Consider the following 19,803-nt stretch of genomic DNA (forward strand, 5'->3'; position numbering starts at 1 on the left):
ATTCTTCCAAGTTCCATAAAAAGTGCACAAATGGCTGCAGCTAAAGTGAAAGTGAAAGTTACACACAAAGAAGTGGCAGATCTCTGACAACGTATTCTTAAAGGCGCAATCATGGCTGCAGATTATCAATGGCAGCCCGGTATTGTTTCTTGTGTAGTTTATTAGTAATCCATAAACATTTGTGAACCATTGATACATAATTGAGTTACATATTACTGTTATTATGAGCCTTTTTAAAGAATATCAAAATGAATATAATATCAAACATAAATGTATCAATAATAAATATAATACAATATATCGCTGCTCTTTCTGTTATGTTTTACAAGTTTGTTAATTTATGCAAATGCTTCTGTAATCAAATCATGTTTGTTGGCTGCATGGGGGGGGGTGTAAAAATAATTAAGTAATGTTGAACAAAGGTGATTTCTTCTCATCAACAAGGCCTTATTATCTTATTATCCATAAGAAAAGACCTAAAATAATCTCTTCTGATATCTCTATCTGCTTAACGTTTTCGAAGTATTCAGATTTTTAAATTAACAATTATTTATTTGGTATATACCATAGAATGTATGGTATATACATTTACTGTATTCTAACGCAACATTAATCTATTCTAGGCTATTCAGTGAAACCAGGTTTTTCAATTGTCTTGTGTGGCTCAATTAATACGTGGGCTCAAATCATGATGCTGAATTTTCCGACAGCCTTGAATGTATCACGCTGCTCCCCCTGCAGGTCGCCAAAGCGCAGAGAGTTCCGCTTACACTGGCCAATCGCTTGTTCCGCTGTTCAGTACCATTGCAGTGTGGGGGGATCACAGAGGTGCAGCTTGCGGACAGAGAGGGACCATTTGGAGGAAAGGTACTCGACCGGGGTGACCGCTCGGGGAGAATACCTCGGTGCTTCCCCGATAAAGTCCCGTGTTATTTCCATAAGCAGCTTCTGTGGAGGTGAGTGTTTTATTACCTTGTGACTAGAGGAACATTTAGGGTTTTCCAGGTAGTCGTGGTAGCTGGTGAGTTGGAACATCATCAGCAGTGTTGTGTTGATGTAAGTTAAACCCGTGGTGAGGGCCAATGCCAATTCAAGTGTTGACTGTCTTTAGCTAGAGACCAGATAATAAATGCTTCAGTGTTTGCTCGTGTCGGCCTGGTCACGACTGGGGGGGGGGGATACATTGGGGATGAGGATGTCCGACAGCTGCTGACTGGAGCAGGCTAACAGCAGCTAACGTTGACGTACAGGTTCAGGCTGTCGTGGCAACGTGAACAGACGTTAGCTAGTTAGCCGTGAAGTAAAGGGCTAACAGCTGCGTATACTCAAACAACATGTCAGGTAGAAGGTAAGACAGCACCTTGGACACAGTGCACAGAAACCTACTGAAATGTCTGTGCACTGTTTACACTGTGGTATTTCAAGTTGTTCAGTTTGTTCACAAACAGGTTTTTTTGGAGGTAAATAGCGGAAGTGCACATTTTGCATTCTTTTTTTAATTTTATTTATTTATTTATTTGTTAGGGACAGTGCATATTAATGAACTGTAACAATTACAGCTGTAAAAATGCCAGATTATAGCAGAAGTGCTCGTTTCCATCTGTTGTCCCTAGGCAGGTAACAGAGAAAGACAAATTACAAATCAAATACAAAGACACAAAGTGACACAAGACAATAATAGAGGTTAAAGGTTAAAGGTGGTCACAGACTTGGTTTTCTTTTATCCACTGTTTGAGGTGTGTTTTGAAGGTGGCATATGTTTGTGAGTCTCTTATTGTGAGTGGGAGAATATTCCAATATTTAGTCCCTTTGACTGACAGAACAGTTTGAATGTAGTGCGTCTGTGTGGGACCTCACAGTCTCCTCGGGCTGTGGCCATTCTTCAAGGCATGATGTACATAACTTTTAATTGCCCAAATAATTCTTCGGTTCATATATCTATCACGTCTTTCAGGCTTTGAAGTGGCATTAAAGCGTTGGGTCTGATTTTGTTAAGTGACGTAAATTGGCCTGAAGAGTGTATTTAAAGAATAAATCATTAATATACATTATTCCTAGACTATTAGTAGCTAGACCTCATCTCTCAATTTCGCTTTCAATGACCACTACACATGTGTGGGCATAAGTTTGTACAGGTGACGGGGTCTGGTTACCAGCGAGTATGTACAAACAATTAAGAATGTTTATTTAAAAGTTGCCACAAGAGTGCACAGTGAATATCCAGTTTCAGCTAGAAACATTGAATCTGTTTGAGCTGCTCTGGAGCCCCCTGCTTGCACCTGCATCCATTTGGTTGGCGACATCTTCCTCCAATTCTGTTAAAGAAACTGTTTCTTACGTCATTCGAGAAAATTCAGTGCTTAGTTATACCAACAAGCCACACTCAATCCTTACAACATCACTAAACATTGCTCTTAGCTGTGCAGTGCCAGTTCATGTATGCCTTGTTAATCATTTTTAGCTGCTTGGAGCTATATTTGTCATGATAAGTATACTACCCTTCAAATAATGGCATCATGGGCAACGGTGTAGAGCTAAAGTTCCAGATAATTCCTCGCCATCTGCTGCTCATCCTCAGTCATCATCCATCTCTCCTCCTCCTCCTTTGCTCAGTGTCTGCCATCGTGTTTTGGGACTGGGCTATCATCAGAGCTGTGGCCTATTTTAGACAGGAACTCCATTTACCCACTTAATCTGTGTCTCTGTCTTCAGGAGGTTAATTTTTTTTTGTATTCCTTGGTGGTATAAATGGCAGCATATTCAGCCCAAGGTCTTTGGTGAGCGGTAAAATGTGGTGGACCATATTGTGTGGATTGTGATTACACTGAACTGAAGTTGAAGGGCCATGTGCTGATAATCTTCTCCAAGGAGATTCAGTTGAAGCTCAAGTCAACTCTTTTAGCATGTGTGCAGGAATGACACATAAAAGTGAACTAATAGTTATGAACATCATCATTGATGGTTTGACACACAACTGCAGCAGATGTGAACTCATTGAGACTTCTCTGAACCAAAACAAATGTAACCATAACTGTATTGAGCTCCATAGTGTGTTGCCTCCCTCCCACCTGAGCTGATGCACACGCCTAGGGGATCAAAGCTGTAATTAGCCTGCCATGGATTAGCAGTGGGGACTATTTTCCACTGTACTAGCTCCCACTGAGCCAGAGGATCACAGAGACAGGCACCCCCCCCCCCCCCCCCCCCCCCCCCCCCCCTGCACTTTCTTCTCTGTCGGTTGAGAAAGTCTGAACGGCCATGTTTGTTTTTGGAGGCCAGCAAACAGAAAACCTAACGGTTCTGCCCTGGAGTCTTTGGTTATTCAGATCTGCTTTATTTGATCATGTCTTTTCCTGTTTGTTGCTGTTATTGTGGTCCTTAGAATAAATATCAGATCTTGATGTAAGTTTACAAGTCGCCATTGAAGTCTTTTTCTAGTGATTTTTTTTTTTAGAGCAGACAATCCTCAGAATCAGCTGGATATGTGGTTGGCATGCAGATAGAGCTGTGGTGCTGCTGAGTCACTGCACTGCCAGGTATGAGTCCTGTCTGCATGTTGGCTGTCTCTGTGATGTACAGTATGTCTGTCTCTCAGGCCCCCCCTTGCTCAGAGGCTTGTCTCTCTGTCAGCCAAACAAGAGTTCATACTGTTCCTCTGGGGACTCCAAAGAGGTGGAGCAGCATAATGCTTGTGTACTCTCTTGTTTGTATATGAATCAATGCTCTCACAACTGATTTCAATAAGGTTTAGGAATCACAGGGTATATATCCACAGTCAAGATAATGGTATTACCATGCAGGCAATTCTGCAAAATGCATGTCAGGAAGTTGACTGACGTTTCATTACTGTATTTCTCTACTGGAATGCACATTGAAAGGTGATGTACTGAGATGACATATGTCCACCCAAACCTGATAAGAAAAAGAAAACAATCAAGTCCACATGTTTTATATGCAGGAATCATTAAATGTTTGGAGTCTTTTCTTGATATATTGTTCAATCAATCAATACATAATTAAGATAGTTTAGATTATACAAACTGTATTGAAATTCTTTTACACAATTTAAGTGGAAGCATATTAGTGTGTAACAAAGTGTGTAGCTAATAATCATTTCAGCATTGATGTGTGTAGGAAATAAAGAACATACTGGTACTTCAAGCACATCCCCACTAATACTTATGGTGCGTTCCCTTTACCTCAGAACTCGGATTTCGGAGCGTCACACTCAAGTAAACTGTGTTTAATTCGCTAATACCTGACGATAACAACACACTATGTGATAGTTTACACGCATAAATATCATGACGACATGTCTACAGATAGAACTTGCATGATACTATCGATGTGATTGATTTTATTACACAAAAAGAGGACTAAGCTGCAAATAAACACTATAGTTACAGCTTAAACATTACTGTTGATGCACGTAGCAGCCATGTTGGATTTTAACTCCGACTACTGAAGTTGCTCCGAGTTTCCAGGGGAGTTCCTAATGATGTATCAGACCAGTTAGTCAGAGTTTCCGACTTCCAAGATCAAATGGAACGCACCATTAGCCTTTTATTATTGACTGATGAAATTTAAAAGAAGGGTCAAAATGCGCAATTACAATATCCTACCCAGTTAAAATGTGCCACTTCATCGATGACCTCTCATAGGGGAGAATGTATTGTGACACTGTGCAAATTCTTAGTTGCACAGTGGTAAAATCAAACCTTTGATTTGCATATCGCTTATTTTTTCTAATAAATATTGCAAAATGTAAATATTCAAGTTAATACATTTGATTCATCAAAACACACTGTAGCGGACGACAGCATGTGATATGCAGCAATAGAAGAGAGTAGAGCCTGTGAATGTTTGACATTTTTTGCTGGATCAGTGACCAACCCTGCCACCCTGAAGTCATGTCCCAGAGGACAAAATGGTTAAAGAACTTGAACAACACAAAGGCTTTCCCCATTTTGACAAAACCCTATTGAATGTGTGTGTGAAAGAAATACATGAGATCTCGATGAGCGTCTTGCTTTTATACATTGATATTTAAAAATATTAGTTTTACTCACAACATAGACGACTCACAACCAAAATGTAAGAAGATTGGGGGAAAGAAAACAAGTCAAAGTATACTAGAAAGCTGTGTAGCTGCTGTTGAGATGTTGGTGTCTCTTCTGATTTTAACCTCTTGAAAAAACAAAAGTGTACGAATTTTCACAGAAGTAGGATTTGTGATTGAAGCTCCCCCTGTTTGCACACAAATCAGGTTATTACATTTCATCAGCAAAAGCTTAAACTACCAGTTGTTAACTTTCATTTTGCATGGCTTTCAGTTTGATATTTAGGGTAAGAGGTAATCACATACCGCTAAGTATGAGTATGAGTCATGTCGTTATTTCAGACTGTAAACCACAGAAAGTTAACAGAAGCTGTTGAATAAAAATAAAAACATGACCTGCTGCTCCTCTGATAACATATCATTTGAGACTGAAGTGCAGCTGAACGCTTACACAGTTGGATATCAGATGGTAGTGTTTCTGTTCAGAGTGAAAAATACAAGCTCTGTATTAATAAGGCAGTATGTACAGTTTGTTTTAGCACAGATAGGTCATCATCCTCTCAGAGCAAATGTTCTCTGCTGGGCTTTACCTCCCTATAGATCTGCTCTCCTGCTCAGCTTTCCGGTCACGACTCAGCGCCCGCCTAAAGTTGAACAGGTGCCAAACCTGGTTGATTCCAGAAGCCTTTCCATTATTGCCAGTTATTTGTTTTTGTGATATGAAGGAAGACGTGGAAAGAGAATGGTGGCTTTAAGCTGTGATAGATGTGTCCCCTTACATTTAGTCTGGCCATCTTTGGGAAAAGGGGGATGGTTAAACTTAAAATAAAAAGTATGCAACATTACTGATCATATATGAGAACTCAGTCCAAAGAGAATGAACAGCTTGCTTTATGTAATTAAATTGTTTTTGGTTAATTTTAGGTGGTCTAGGTTCTAAAAATACTGAGTGACTGAGTGTTTCATGACAAGCCAAAGTCTGGCAAGGGCTTAATTCTTATTAGCTTGGGTGTAGTGGCTCTCTGCTATTGTCCGGCTCGTCTAATATCTTTTCTTCTGCTGCAGTGGGAAATATGGAGCCAAAAATGGGCCCACATTATTGTTGGTTTTCATTCTGCAGAAAAAAATTTGATTTAAAGGCTATTATGAGGCTCTTGAGTGGGAGGAAGTAGAGAGAGGCCAAGCTCTTTGATTTTTCCTGGTAGTCGGCAGGTTTTGCAGGCCCCCCGTCATCTGAAGTCGTGGTCTATTAACACCCACTCTCCTCTGTTTTCCACCATGTTGATCCTTTGGTCATGCAGGCTTAGGTCTCGGCGTCTGTGGGCTGTGAAGTGGTCTTGGCATGTCACAAAGCTCAAGGTGGCCCATTGTTAGAGTGCTGAGCAGCTTATATGGCAGTGAAGAGTTTTCCTCCGTTTCTCTGGAGTAAAGTTATGGTCAGCTGTTCCCCCTCACACACTGGGCAGTGTGCACACACTGTCAGCAGCTGTGTTAAATACTGTGGAATTAGCAGGTCATGTGTCTGTGGTCTGAACTGACGGTGAACTTGTAACTGCCCAAGCTTTAATTGAAAAAGAAAAAAAAACACCTCTGTCTCATGGCTCTAGTAAACACTGTTTACATCTTCTACAATCACCCTGCTCTGCTGCATGGACTTCTATTGGTGAAGCTTATAATGTTTACCCTTTGAGGACAAGAGTGGAATAACCTCTGGGGCATTCTTTCAGGATGTAGCGAGTGCAGATTTTAAAATGAACAGTGTTGTACAGAAAATAATGCTTTTCACTTCTAAGAGAAAATAGCCATTGAGTTAAATCAACACCACGTCAAAAATTGAATATCTTTGCCTTGATATGGATTGGATTTATTTTACAGCACAGTTTTATTTCATTGTGTTTGGTAGTTGTACTCTGTAAGCTCTAGATTGTGAACTTCCTTCCATTACATGATATGGTTTGGGGGAAGTTAACATTGCTGCCCCTAGAACAGGTTAAAGCTCCTCCTGTGAGGACATTTTAGCTGAAATAAAACACACTGTAAGTTTATACTGATGCCTCTATATGTGCCACAAAAGCAATCAAGACGATCAGCTACAAGATTGATTCTTTTTATATAGTCTCTTAATGCCTGGCTGTTACCACTGCCATCTGGTACACAACTGATAAAATGTTATGCAGCTCACACAGACTGGAAGTGCCTTTATTTAAGTTAATACAGCCAAGACTCAGCGAGGGATGCATTTGACTGTTAAAGGAGCCCAGGATGAGATATTTTTGATAGTACTTCTGGAGCACTTGGACATTTCCCGGTGGCCTATGATAGTATTTGGCCTTCTCTGAGCAGCAAGAATGAGTGAATAGATCTTTCTACTCTACGTACGACTCTTGTGTTTGGTTTATTGTGCTCAGCGAGTTGCCGTAGTTTCCAGGACGTGGTCAGCAAAAAAGTGACGTCATAGCATCTGACATAACTGACTACCTGCTGCCTCTCAACAAACATTGACAAAATTAGTGCCAGGTGAAATGAACGGTCACAAGAAAAGGTCAGCCAGTCAAAAAATCACAAGCTCCTGAAAGTGCAAACATGCTGTGTAGCCTACAGCTAATCAATGAATCACAGTAGCTTCATCACACATTACCGGGATAAATGACATCAATACATTTTTCTAGTGCTATATCTGACTAGAAATTATGATTTAAAGCTTTATTTATGAAACAGGTAAAATCATTTACAAAGATGTTTTGTAACATCTGGAGAACAGAATTTATAGGCCAGAGCATTTAGATATTGCTCTTAGTCGTATTGGGATTATTTTATTATTTTACAGGTAATTGTGCAGTACGTTAGCTTACACAATTAGTGGTTCATGTGGTCAGGGTGACCTGGGACGGAGTAAACCTCCCAACCTGACTTATTATCACAGTTCGCTTTAGCTTATGCTTGTACAGTTTGTTTGTTCCTTAAAATTGTATTTAATTTGAAATGCCTTGCCTTGCCATGCCACTATAACCATTATATTTTTAGTCCATAAGTGCTTGCTTATTATGAAAATTGTCAAAAGATAACAACCATTGTTACTTATTCTTTTATGGGAGTTGTGATCGGCTCTAAAAGCAAAACATTTTTCTCCTTCTTCCTGTGCTATTATGTGCAGGTGAGGTTATTGTCATGCACTTTGTGGTGCCTGGATACAGCATGTGTTTGTATGTTTGCTCATCCTGCATGTAGATGTGAAAACACACAACATTTGCATTGAGAGCATTTATGTTTGAACAGGGAGGAAGTAGGCAGGATGCTGTTGGCTCTCACCTGTGCTGTTGTGTGTAGTGGCACAACCTTGTCTAATTGGTGGAACCATGCCTGCGTCTGTTTGTGTGTGTGTGCGTGTGTGTGTGTGTGTACTGAGTTGCAACACAGGCCCATCCCAATACGTCTGGCCCTGCAGCTGCAGCAGATCTAAATTTAGCCCAGGATGTGCGTACGCCTCAGTTCCCCGTGCCTGGCCTATGAGAGAGGAGGAGGAGAGGATGAGGGAGCACAAGAAGCCAGTCATCGACTCTCTCTTTCTATTCTGTGCACCTATGTCTCTATTTTTAGGTCTGCTTTATTACCTGCAGTTATTATTACCTGTTGGGGGTTTTGGTGTGACCACGTGTTCCTGGGGCACTACTATTGATTCCCACAGGGACATATTGAACCTAGGCACAGCTTCCTGCCTTTTTTGACCTTTACTAAACAAAAGTCATTTCTGCCAGCTGGCATCTCACAGGTTTTCTAACTGTGGGCTTACCTTCTTAACAGATGTGTATGGTCATCATTCTGTGTGGAAACCAAGGAAATAGGTTTAATTTTGCAACGCTATATTTTCTATAAATAAACACAGTTATATTCATTCGCAGACAGCGTACCACACCGGTGAGTGGCTGGTTCTTGTAACGATCCAGAGAGGCACAGGGATGAGGATTACAGACGACTCGTTCACTGTGGTTAGGTATTAGAGTTAATCCCTCTGCCTAGGGAAAGTGTCTGGATAAAGTCTGTGTGTTAAGCCACCTGCAAACACACATGTACCAAAGAGGATGAGTTAAATTGAGACCAACATATTTAATGTATTAGAGGGATAAATTGGCACGCAGCAAACAAAATTAGCACACGTTATCGTGGTGCTTATTAGGCATTTGGACTTCGCTATGTGTTTGTGCAAATCAGTAGACAAAAAACATTGGTCATGAAATTAGCATAGGGTCCTATGAAACATAACATAAATCAGTTATATCAACATGTACATTTAAATTTCCCGGTTGGAGCAAAGAATCTGCCCTTGCATGTTAAACTCATTATGTGTAGATGTTGAAGGTGAAAGATTGTGTTTTGGACCTTTAATTGCCGTCAGCTATCTTGCATTTAGTATCCTTGAGCAAGAATCTCCCCTTCCTTCTCTGTATTCGATCTTATGTGATCTGACCTTCCCTTGCAGAGGGTAAGCGCAGAGACCATTCCCAAACAGGGATCAATAAATAACCACGCCATCATTGTTGGACATTAAGTTTGTCATGTGTCACAATGGGTAATCTTAAAAGAAGAGGGACAGCGTCAGATGTGTCACAAACAGAACAGGCATGGAGCTCACTCAAGCTCAATAATTCATGGCTGACTGAGCTAAGCTGACCTTGAAAAATCCCCAGTGTTGGACGGTTGAAACCTGGCACTGCTCATTTAGGGCAGAGAGGAGAAGTTGAGACAGACCGATACAGACTCGCAAAGATCGCTTCTAGTCTCCCAAGATATTTTTATTCTTTCTTCATTTGTTGATGCAGGTTAAGAAGGTCATCTGCCATGTTAGAGAGAAACATTTTAAACTAAAGGGACTTACTCTCTCTCTCTCTCTCTCTCTCTCATACAAGTGTGTCCGTCATCTGCCCTGAACCTTCTTAAAACAAGACAAAAACAAGAACCCAGTTTAAAAAAAAGAAAGAAGAAACATCAGGTCCTCCCTGTACGACCATTATCACATGCTGGAATATGTATACATTTCACATTGTTTACCATTCTTACAAGTGCAATAACAAAACAAAATGTCATACTATATTATACACTAAATTATATATATATAGACTAATTTCTACTGTCTGTTTGTGAGCGCTGCCATCTTGCCATGGCGTCATCTCCGCGTCTGCTGTGGCAGCAGCTTTCATAGCTGGATTTTAAACATCATACAGAGATCTTAATATTGTATAGGTTTTTACGACAATAACCTGATAACATAAGAGACAAATAAAGAAAACTCAGCCTCATATTATGTGATAAAATGCTGTGCCTTTTGTGCCGATTTACAAATCTATCTGGAGAGGTTATCAGTCTGAATCGACAACCAACAACCGAAGAAGAAATACAGATATGGAATATTAATGCCAAAACATTTTCCCTGCTTGATGAAAGACACACTTGCAGAAACTTTGTAACACTTGAAGTTGATTTGCGAGAAATAAAATGACTCAATCCTTTCCATTACGTAGCAACTGCAGCGCCGCTTAAAGGAAAACCCTGACATAAAGACTGAAGTGTTAATTGTGTCAGGTTTTTCTGTTTGCCTTTTTTTTCCAGGGGAGTTCACTACTGCTGCTCGACACTGGTTCATTCAGTAAATAAAACCAAACACCTTTCAATATGGGAAATTGGGTCCACAAAATGAACAAGTGCAAACTGTAGATCATAATTTGCACAGAGTAACTCTGTAAGTAATACTGGGCTGTAGCTCCTCCCTTCTACACTTTTCAGAGCTCTAACCTTGTGGTTGTTTACACTGGTTAAATGAGTCACTTAGTTCCGGATACCCGAGTGATTCATCTCTCTGTCATGAAGGATGAGCATTGTTAGGTGCCCCCGTTTAGTACTCATCTCAAATAAGACCTCAGTAACCAAGGGGACAGATGTTGGCAAAAGCTGCTTGTGTGTCAGAGTGTCACCTGTTGAAAAAAAAGTCCTTTATCGGAATAAAAAAACAGTTGTATTTAAGACTGACCCCTAATGAGTTCAGTCAATCCCTAACTACCGGTAAACAGGTTAGTTAAACTGACAGTAAGGCAAACACACACAGTAAACAGAGCGGCAGAGTGGGATTAGCACACAAGCTGTCTGTCATAGAGCTGACTTGATTAGCATGCTTGTAGTGTTTGTGGCGTTGCACAGCACATCGATTAGCATGCTGCAGCTGTTGTCAGGCCTCTATTTCCTGACAGCTTGCAGAGAGGACAGGTGAAGTCATGGCACATATACACACAGTGTGGACCAAACCTTCAAAATGTTAACGTTATACTGTTTTGGATTTCAGCACTGATTCGAGTGATTGTTCAGAGGGGTTTTTGGATTTATCAGATTATTTTACAAATAGGAGGTTCTAGGCTCTAATTTGAATGTGATCTGAAATCTTCAGTGGGGATTTTTGAATAACTAGATCAACATGTAGGCATCCATACTTGTCTATGAGTGATGCCCCATGTCCCCTTTAGTGTTTTACACACTAATCAGTGGTGGTGTAAAGGTTGTAATAATTTGCAACATAGGATCGTCAAACCAGAAAATGTATGCAGTGTAGAGAGAGAAAATTGCACATTTAGTGTCAAAGGGAATGTATCATAAAACCATTATTATTATTATTATTTTTCTTTTTTTTTCCATTCAAGCATTTCATGGCTCTAACGCTGGCAGTGCTGGTTGGACAAACTGTCAGGAGTGAATAGTCTGATTGGATTGTTTGAAATCAATAAGTTCAGCCTTAGACTGGTCTCCACCCAGACAATAAATCATAATGACATAAGGTCCTCTGACTTTTCCTCTGTTCTCCCTCGGTGTATAATCTCATAAGTTATCAGAGTGTTAACCACACAATGCATGTTCCCCGTAATGTAAGATGTACAACATTTGTGACCCTCCAAATTATGACCCTTAGTCTGGCAATCTTTTTGTTGCAACCTGTTCAAGGCCGTACTGTAACATGTGTTACTCCCTCTGCTCTGTGTAAAAGCTTCAGAGGCAGAATCGAGTTGGACACGAGGTAACACAGGCGTAACAGAGTGAAATCAACGTCACTGTAAATGAGTGAGCCAGCAGGATGGAGCAGCACTGTGTTAGACACCTACATTTCAGCATTGTTTGGTCTGGTGTAAAACGATAAAGGCGGCATATTGCAAAAGAGCTTATAAGATTCTGTTAACTGTCATACACTCGTAAAAAAATGGTAGAAATTTCAGGTGAACTGCCCCTAAACTTGATGCACCTCACAGCAGAAGGGGGGGGGGGGGTCTCATGAGGCAAAAGATGATGTAAAAAGACTGACGCAGGCTAAGCAACAGAGTCCGGTAAATGACGCTATAAAGACAATTGTTGCCTTTATATCAGTGCTACCTGTAGTTCAACAAGTTTACAATATCAACAAAAGAGTGAAGAGGAACATACTGCAGAAAGAGAAGAGAAAACATCATGAAGCAGGTTCATTGCGTGCATGGAGATTGTACCCATCAGGTGCATTACAGTCTACGCCTATGGTTGTGCACCATGTCGCAGGATATAAACATCACCACCCCCTCCTGCTCGCTTGCTGTGAATTTTCCTGAATATAACCTGCTGTGTTTTCACATCAGCTCATCCCGACTCAACACGGAACATTTACTTTGGGGGGCTGGAAGGAGAAAGTCCGGGTAAAGCCAGAGCCAGTGTTGACTCTTGAAGTGAAGTTCCAAGTCAAAATTGTTTTGACTCGTCCTAGCTTTAATATTTATGGCCTTTTGTTTTAATCATACAAAACTACTCTGTTAAAATGTGAAGCGCTTGTTGGCTTTGCTTCAACCATGTGAGCCATTAAACAAGCGTGCTGAGCAGTGTCATTGTGATTTGGGGTTTGAAGTGCCGTAAACAGGATGGGCTGGCGCTCTCCTATTCCCTTGTGAGCCTCGCTGTAGGACAATGAGCAGGTCCTGCATAGAGGAAGAGCAGTGCTTGAAGGTAAACTAGCTTATTGTCATTCGCCAGGCCTCATTAGCTGTATATTTAGCTAACAGTGACGGCTGACTGCAGAACATTGTTGTTACCAGACGCGCTAACACTGGGGTGAAATCGGGGCAAAAGTGGGGGGGAATGCAGCTTCAGCTAATTATTATGCATTTTCTTGGAGGAATTAGTTCTGTTTTTCCTTTTTGTAGCTTGTTGTTTAACATTCACATTGCTAACAGTAGTTTTTGTAAGTGATGATGGGTCTGTTTTTACAGTGCAGTCTAATCTGAGGCACCTCCCAAACGTTGTCTGGCTTGTACAGTAATTCCCAGACAAATCCACAGCAGTTGAAAAGGTTTTATCTCCTTCACTTGCCTGCTGTTCTTTGTTAGGTCCTCAGAGAGACATTGATGTAGATCCCTCCTGCTTTCTCTTTTCCTTCTTGTTACAGAGGAGTGTTCCTGAAAAAAGACTGAGCAAGGGTCATGCACGTTGGAATGTTTTTGTTTTTTTAAGATCAAATACACTAATTGAATTCAGATTGTATTCCATGTTATTTAAATTAACTTCTTAATAAACGGATTAAAACGGATTATCAAATACATACAGTTTTAATAGGTATTTATTTGACATACTTTATTAATCCTGCGAGGGGAAATTCAAATAGCATGTGGAACTTACTACACACATCGGCTGAAATACACACTAGGACCTGACAAGTATGGGATTTTTGGGGCCGACATCGATATTAGGGAGAGAGAAAATTCCGATATATCGGGCTATACTTTTTTCAATCTACATTCGATCTTTGGAGTTAGATATACAAACACATTTATTGCATTGATCCCTCAAATGCAGTTATCAAACACTTGTGAAAACGATATATAATGAAGATATTTTATTACAGTTGAACAAAGGCCTTTATTGACTTAAATAACAGCAGTGCACTCAAACAGACATTTTTACTTTTAAAATTACATTTAAAATTAACAATAAAAAAAAAACTTAATATATAAAACTTGATAATAAACTTAAATGAATACTTAAATTTGCCTTGCTAAAGGACACCTCGACAGTGCTCAGGAAGTGAACTGGCACCTCTCCAGCTTTCCAGATTTGTGACCCCTCCAACCCATGTCTCTATACAGCCGCCCCATGAAGCGATACTGTAGACTGTTCAAAATATTTAATTCCTGTGAAAGGAAAACTTCTAAAGTTTCTGTACTCTAATAGCTTTTTAAAATTGCAACATCATTGTTAATACATCAATTCAAATAATTAAAGAATTGTAAATTAATGAAACCACCAAATTAAATGTCTTTTATTCTTTATTTAAGTGCCTGACAAATCAAACTACTGTTTTACATTGATGCTAAAATCCAATAAAGCCATCAGTAAACAGCGCTGCTCATCGATTTGGGACATTTTCCACAGTGGCTTATTTATACACCCAGAGATTTAGAAGAGATAAAAAGCTCAATACAAACAGTTTGTACTAAAAGCACCCTGCTAACTTATGTATGGTACAGTTATGAGTCATCATTTTAACATTATAAAGAAAGAAATGGAAAGCTCACGTGTTTGATCACATTGAATGACCTTCAGAGTTAAAATATGTTTGTATCAAAGCTTTAAAGTGCGTAACTCAGTCATCTATTATGTAATACATTGATGTCACAGCTTTAGCTGTATTCATTCCGTATCCCTCCCTGTGCTGTGTTCACCGAACCTGGAGGCACCGCTACCCTGAGCTTTGATGAGTCATACAAAATGAGTTCCCTTTTATCTGGTTGAAGGAAAACGAAAAGCTTCTTTACAGCTTCCAATAGATAGAGAGGGGTATACACATCATTCCAGACGGATGGGATTGTGCATGGTAATTTCCTCGACTCATCTGACTGTGATGAATTGCTAATGTAAGAGTCCTTCAGATAACCACAAGGCTGTGTTTGGAAACACTTGACATCAGATGGAGGGCGCAGCGATGGGGCTTTGTCTGCTTCTCAGGGCCTCAGAATCTTCTCCAGCCTCTGTTTCATCTGCCAAATACAGTAAATATTAGGGGGGTGGATGCTCAAGATGCTTTTTAGCAGGCAAGGGCAACACGTTGGCCAGCTGACTGTTGCTATGCAACAATAAGAAACTTGAAAATCAACTCCTTTAGCCATGCCTCAAAATAACCTTCTATAGAAATGTAATTCAAAGGTTTTTCTTTTATTATGCAACAAATTGATTGTGACTGGTTTGTATGCAAAATGCTTCATAATAATTTACTTTTTAATAGTGGAGGGCTGTGTGGGTGTAGCAACCATCTGTTGATATCCAAGTCTTCTTGTTATCAGCTGCTTTGTATATTTTGTTGACTTATTGTCGAAATACAAACTCGAGGGAGCTTCAGTAATTTTTGTGTGTGTTTGTGAGGTCATCAACCATCAACATTAGTTACACATACACGCTTTTTTGTAGAATAGATGGCGTGTCCAAACTGAACATGAATCCAGTTTTTAAAATGTTAAGTGACGGTGTTTCCTGTGATATTGTGATTGATGGCTCTCTTCTTTTTCTCTTTTTTTACGTAGGTGACCCTCACTGATTGACAGATGTGTGACACAGTGGAGAACCAGTCGCCTCTCCCAGTGGAGATCTGAGTTCTGGGACACTGAGGTAAGTACAGCATGCCTCTCGAACTGACTCATAGTTTGTATTTTATTGATACTCGTGTGTCATTATTACCTGAAGTGAGAATTTGTTGCATTTCTCTCACATTTAGAACATTTGGAACATTCATGGACGGCTATTTTCATGACCCATGTGGTATCCTTAATCTTAGTGAAACAAACCCAAACTTTCCCAGCACAACATGTAGCCCATCATGATGAAGTTGTTCTGTTAGTGGGAAAGGTTGTGTTTAAACACACAGCTGATTCTAAAGGAAAAACATACGCTTACTTGGTCTGTGGACTGTGTGATGCAGAAACACATTAAATAAAGACTGCTGAGCAGCATCTCAAATATTAGTTGTTGTTACAAAATCGTTCATTTCTTGTCGCTGAATATTTGCCATTGCCTGAAAGTCACTCAACTGCAGTTCCCATGGTAACTGATAAGCCTGCCCGACCGATGGAGAATTTCACTTCAGTGAGTCTTTGACAGTCTGACAAGCCAGAGGAAATGAATGAGTCAGCCTTTCATGAAGAGCTGAACAAGCTAACTAAATGGAGCCTTTCACTTCACACACTCAGATTAAAGGAGAGTGCTCGCACAAAAAGATTAGACCGATTCAGATTGTCATCTGCTCGGAGCAGTGACCGTGATCTCTGTCTCCTCAACCTACAGAACGCATCACATATCCTGCTCCTCTAAGCCTGTTCTGTAACTTGTTCTAGCTACATTCAGAGAGCCATGCATGCTTTGATTTAAGACGGCAACCTCCAAAACTGGAGTCAAGTCACATTTATAGAAAGCACATTTGAAAACAGCAGCAGCTGACTAACATTACAGGAGTTCACAACATCCACAAGAACAAAGAAAGCAACGAAAGACAACCTGAGAGAAACAGGCTAACATATACAAATAAAGTTTGAGACTGGACTTAAAACAGTCAACAGAGGGGGCAGACCTGATGGAATGGGGGAGGCTCTTCCACAGTTTAGTGGCTTTGACTGCAAAAGCATGATCACCTTTGAGCTTGAGCCGAGAGGGGGGGAAAGCCAGGAGGCGGATGTCTGATGATCTAAGGGGCCTAGATAATGTGTACGGGCTAAGGTGTTAAACACTAAATAAACAGGACAAATGTTGCCTATAGATGAAGTGGGTGTGATGCATTTACTGTTGGTCTCAACAACAACAAAAGTGGCAGCTTTTTAATCAATCTGCAGGAATGTTTAGTTGGATGAAAATGAAAAAGGGGCAGGTATTATAAGTTTTCTTCTTCCTGCTCCTGTGTGCTCATGGAGTGTTTCAGTGTTTCAGTATTATGTAAAAATATTTCATGTTGTGTTTTATTGTGTTGGAACCATACACTGAAATGAGCAAATAAATCAAATGTGAAAAAAATGAAAATCAGAATTTGTTTTATATTTCAGTTTAAAATAAAAAGAACAGGTTTCTAATGACCTTATTTCCCTCTCTTTAAGAATGTCTGCCACAGCAGTTAAATGAACTATTTATTAAGATAATATGAAACAGTAATATAAAAAGGATTTTTATTACATTTCTCTACATTGTGTTTATTAGCCTCATTCTTCCATCTTTTCATCAGATCTCAAATAAAACTTTAATTGCAGCATTTAAAATCATTATTTCATAATTGTTTGGCCAGCAAATGTAATAAAGTTAACATTTCTAATCTTTAAATATAAAGTCTACAGAAAGTGAGAGGACTTACACTTAGTCTGTGCAAACTTCCTCTAATGACCCTAAATGAGATTAAACAAAGGTGTGTCACCACTAGGGCTTACTGTGGGCTTGAGCGTTAAAGCTGTGCTGATTCATGCCCTGTTTGTGACTCGTATTAAGATATTCTGGGGGAACATTTAAGCAGAGTTAGCTTAAATCTGACATGTATGCATTCGCACAGTCCCAGCTTTGTGCCTACACAGCTTTTTTACTCTTGAATCCGTCCTGTTCTCTGCGTCTGAACCTCTCAGCTTTCTGAATAACTGTCCGTGTTTAATCAGAGCTTCCTCAGTTCTGTTTGCTTGCATGTGTAAAAGTGAACCAGGGACACTGACCCAGATACAGCTGCAAGGAGTTTATTTACATCACTTTTCTGTCACATGTCACGTGCTGTGGGAGCGCAAAGGGAGGAGCACGAAGTGGGCAATGAACCGGTCACATATTGTGTCACAAATGTAGTCTTTACTTATTTATGGCTGTGTGTGGTGAGGTAAACTTTAATTGTAAATCCAAGAACTATATTTCTTTCTTGGCTGGCCCCTGAATTTTGTTCACATCCAAAGAATATGATAAAAAAAAAATAAGACTGAGATTTCCCATAAGCGTTGTTTCACCTCGCATCAGTTTGCCAAGACAATTACCTGAAAAACTAAATGGGATCTTCCCACTTATAAATGAGAATGTATTTAAAGTTAATCCTAATCCTTAATCTCATCAACTCAAAACCACAAACAAAGCCTTTGAAAGGGTTGTTGCAGCCCCAACACAAGAAACAGAAGTAAGAGAATAATCGTCTGAAGGGCTATTCCATCAAAATGATGAGGTCACTGACAGTGACACCAACAACATAAAAGTCTGCTTAATCTAAAGATAATGGGGTTCATGTAGGATTGTAATCAAGGTATCATTTTCGGGTTTTTTAAAGGCTTAGATGTGACTGTTGCTTTTTTGTGTTGATTGTGTATTTCTTCTCAACACTGTCACATAACATTTTAAAATTTCTCAGGTTTATTTGCAGAAAGAACGTTGTTGTTTGACTCGATTTGCAACTCTTGGATTTCATTGAGAATTATAATTGTAGTTAAATTATGACTTTCTGAAGTGAAGGTTAAATTGTGTGAAAGAACTTCAATGACATTGATGTTAAACTGCAATGGCTTGGCTCAATGTTTCTCTTGTAACATAACTCTAATCACTGTCCACACTGTCATTGGTGTCTGTGATTGTTCTGTCTCTCACTACTGATCTACACACACACACACACACACACACACACACACACACACACACACACTCACATTCACACTTCCTAAGACATGTCTCCTTCATAGCTAGCCTTTTTATGGGATAATTAATTTGTTCCATGGGATGAAGTCTGAAGGAGAAATGGCTTTTTATTTTGGGCAGTTGCTGTAGTTATTTTTAGCTGCTGAATACAGAGAACAAGAACAGGGATAATAGTGTGACTGTAGTCTGAGAACACGGTTTATTTGAATATCTATAGTGGGGAAAAAACATCAGCGAAAGATTTTTCTTCAACTTTGTGGCTCTGTTATGTTATAATGTTGTTTTTTCTTGTTTGTGTGGTTTTAACAAACACTTCATCTTAACTGCTCACATTAACATTCTTTGAAGGAAATCTCAAAGACTTCCTGTAATGTTTATATCATGTCACACATCCACAGTGACCGGTGAAGTCACTGAGTTGACTCCTTATGTAATGGTCATGCCAGCGTCATAGCCTCCTCACTCTGAGGCATTGCTTTGACCACCAATTACACTCCTGTCTCATTAGGTTTCAAGTGTTCTGTGAAATGATCGCTGTCAGTAGTTTGAAGTTTGATTACTTTGAAAATGGGAAATTGGCTCAAACAGCGACACTTACCGGGGTTTACCATCATCATGTGGACTTCCCAGTCATTGCAGCACATACTGTATTATTTAAACCAACACTTAATGTCCTCTTCTGTGTCCTCTGTATCCCCGTCCACTAGGCAGCCGAGGGGGGGTCTCTGAGGAAGATGCTGGGTTCAGAGCGCGGTGTTGTCGAAGAATGGCTCTCAGAATTCAAGGTAAGGGCCGTCCTGCTCTCTGCTTCTCCATCATGACTCACGTCAGTGAAATGCTCGTCCTTGGAGCCTCTTTTTTTTTTGCCAAAGAAACAACAAACTGAGGGTGTAATAGCTCTGAGTAAAGAGAATGTTGAGCATGCAAGCTTTTACATATCATCTCTTTACTGCCAATATTTAAATCTTTAGTCATCAATGAATTTAATTTGGTGAAATCAAGCAAGAAAGGCCTTTGCCCTTTAGGGTTAGACTCATGACTCATCACTTTGATAGTCAGCTCTGCTTTCT

The 19,803-nt window shown here is 39.9% G+C and overlaps 1 protein-coding gene across 4 annotated transcripts in view; it reads left to right on the plus strand.

Annotated features, from left to right (window-relative positions):
* Nucleotides 1-742: 742 nt before the first annotated feature.
* LOC132987300 (hyccin 2-like) overlaps nucleotides 743-19,803 on the plus strand; it is a 43,459-nt gene continuing 24,398 nt past the window's right edge. The window contains exons 1-3 of one of the 4 annotated variants that reach the window (XM_061054276.1): nucleotides 743-956; nucleotides 15,628-15,712; nucleotides 19,441-19,518. In XM_061054276.1, the coding sequence (XP_060910259.1) occupies nucleotides 19,468-19,518 (51 nt within the window). In that variant the 5' untranslated portion in view covers nucleotides 743-956; nucleotides 15,628-15,712; nucleotides 19,441-19,467. Of the gene's footprint in view, nucleotides 957-3,453; nucleotides 3,537-15,627; nucleotides 15,713-19,440; nucleotides 19,519-19,803 lie in introns of those variants that run through there. The other 3 variants (XM_061054278.1, XM_061054279.1, XM_061054277.1) reach the window with 3 other exon arrangements.

Source organism: Labrus mixtus, chromosome 13 (assembly GCF_963584025.1).
Source record: "Labrus mixtus chromosome 13, fLabMix1.1, whole genome shotgun sequence".
Lineage (NCBI taxonomy): Eukaryota > Metazoa > Chordata > Actinopteri > Labriformes > Labridae > Labrus > Labrus mixtus.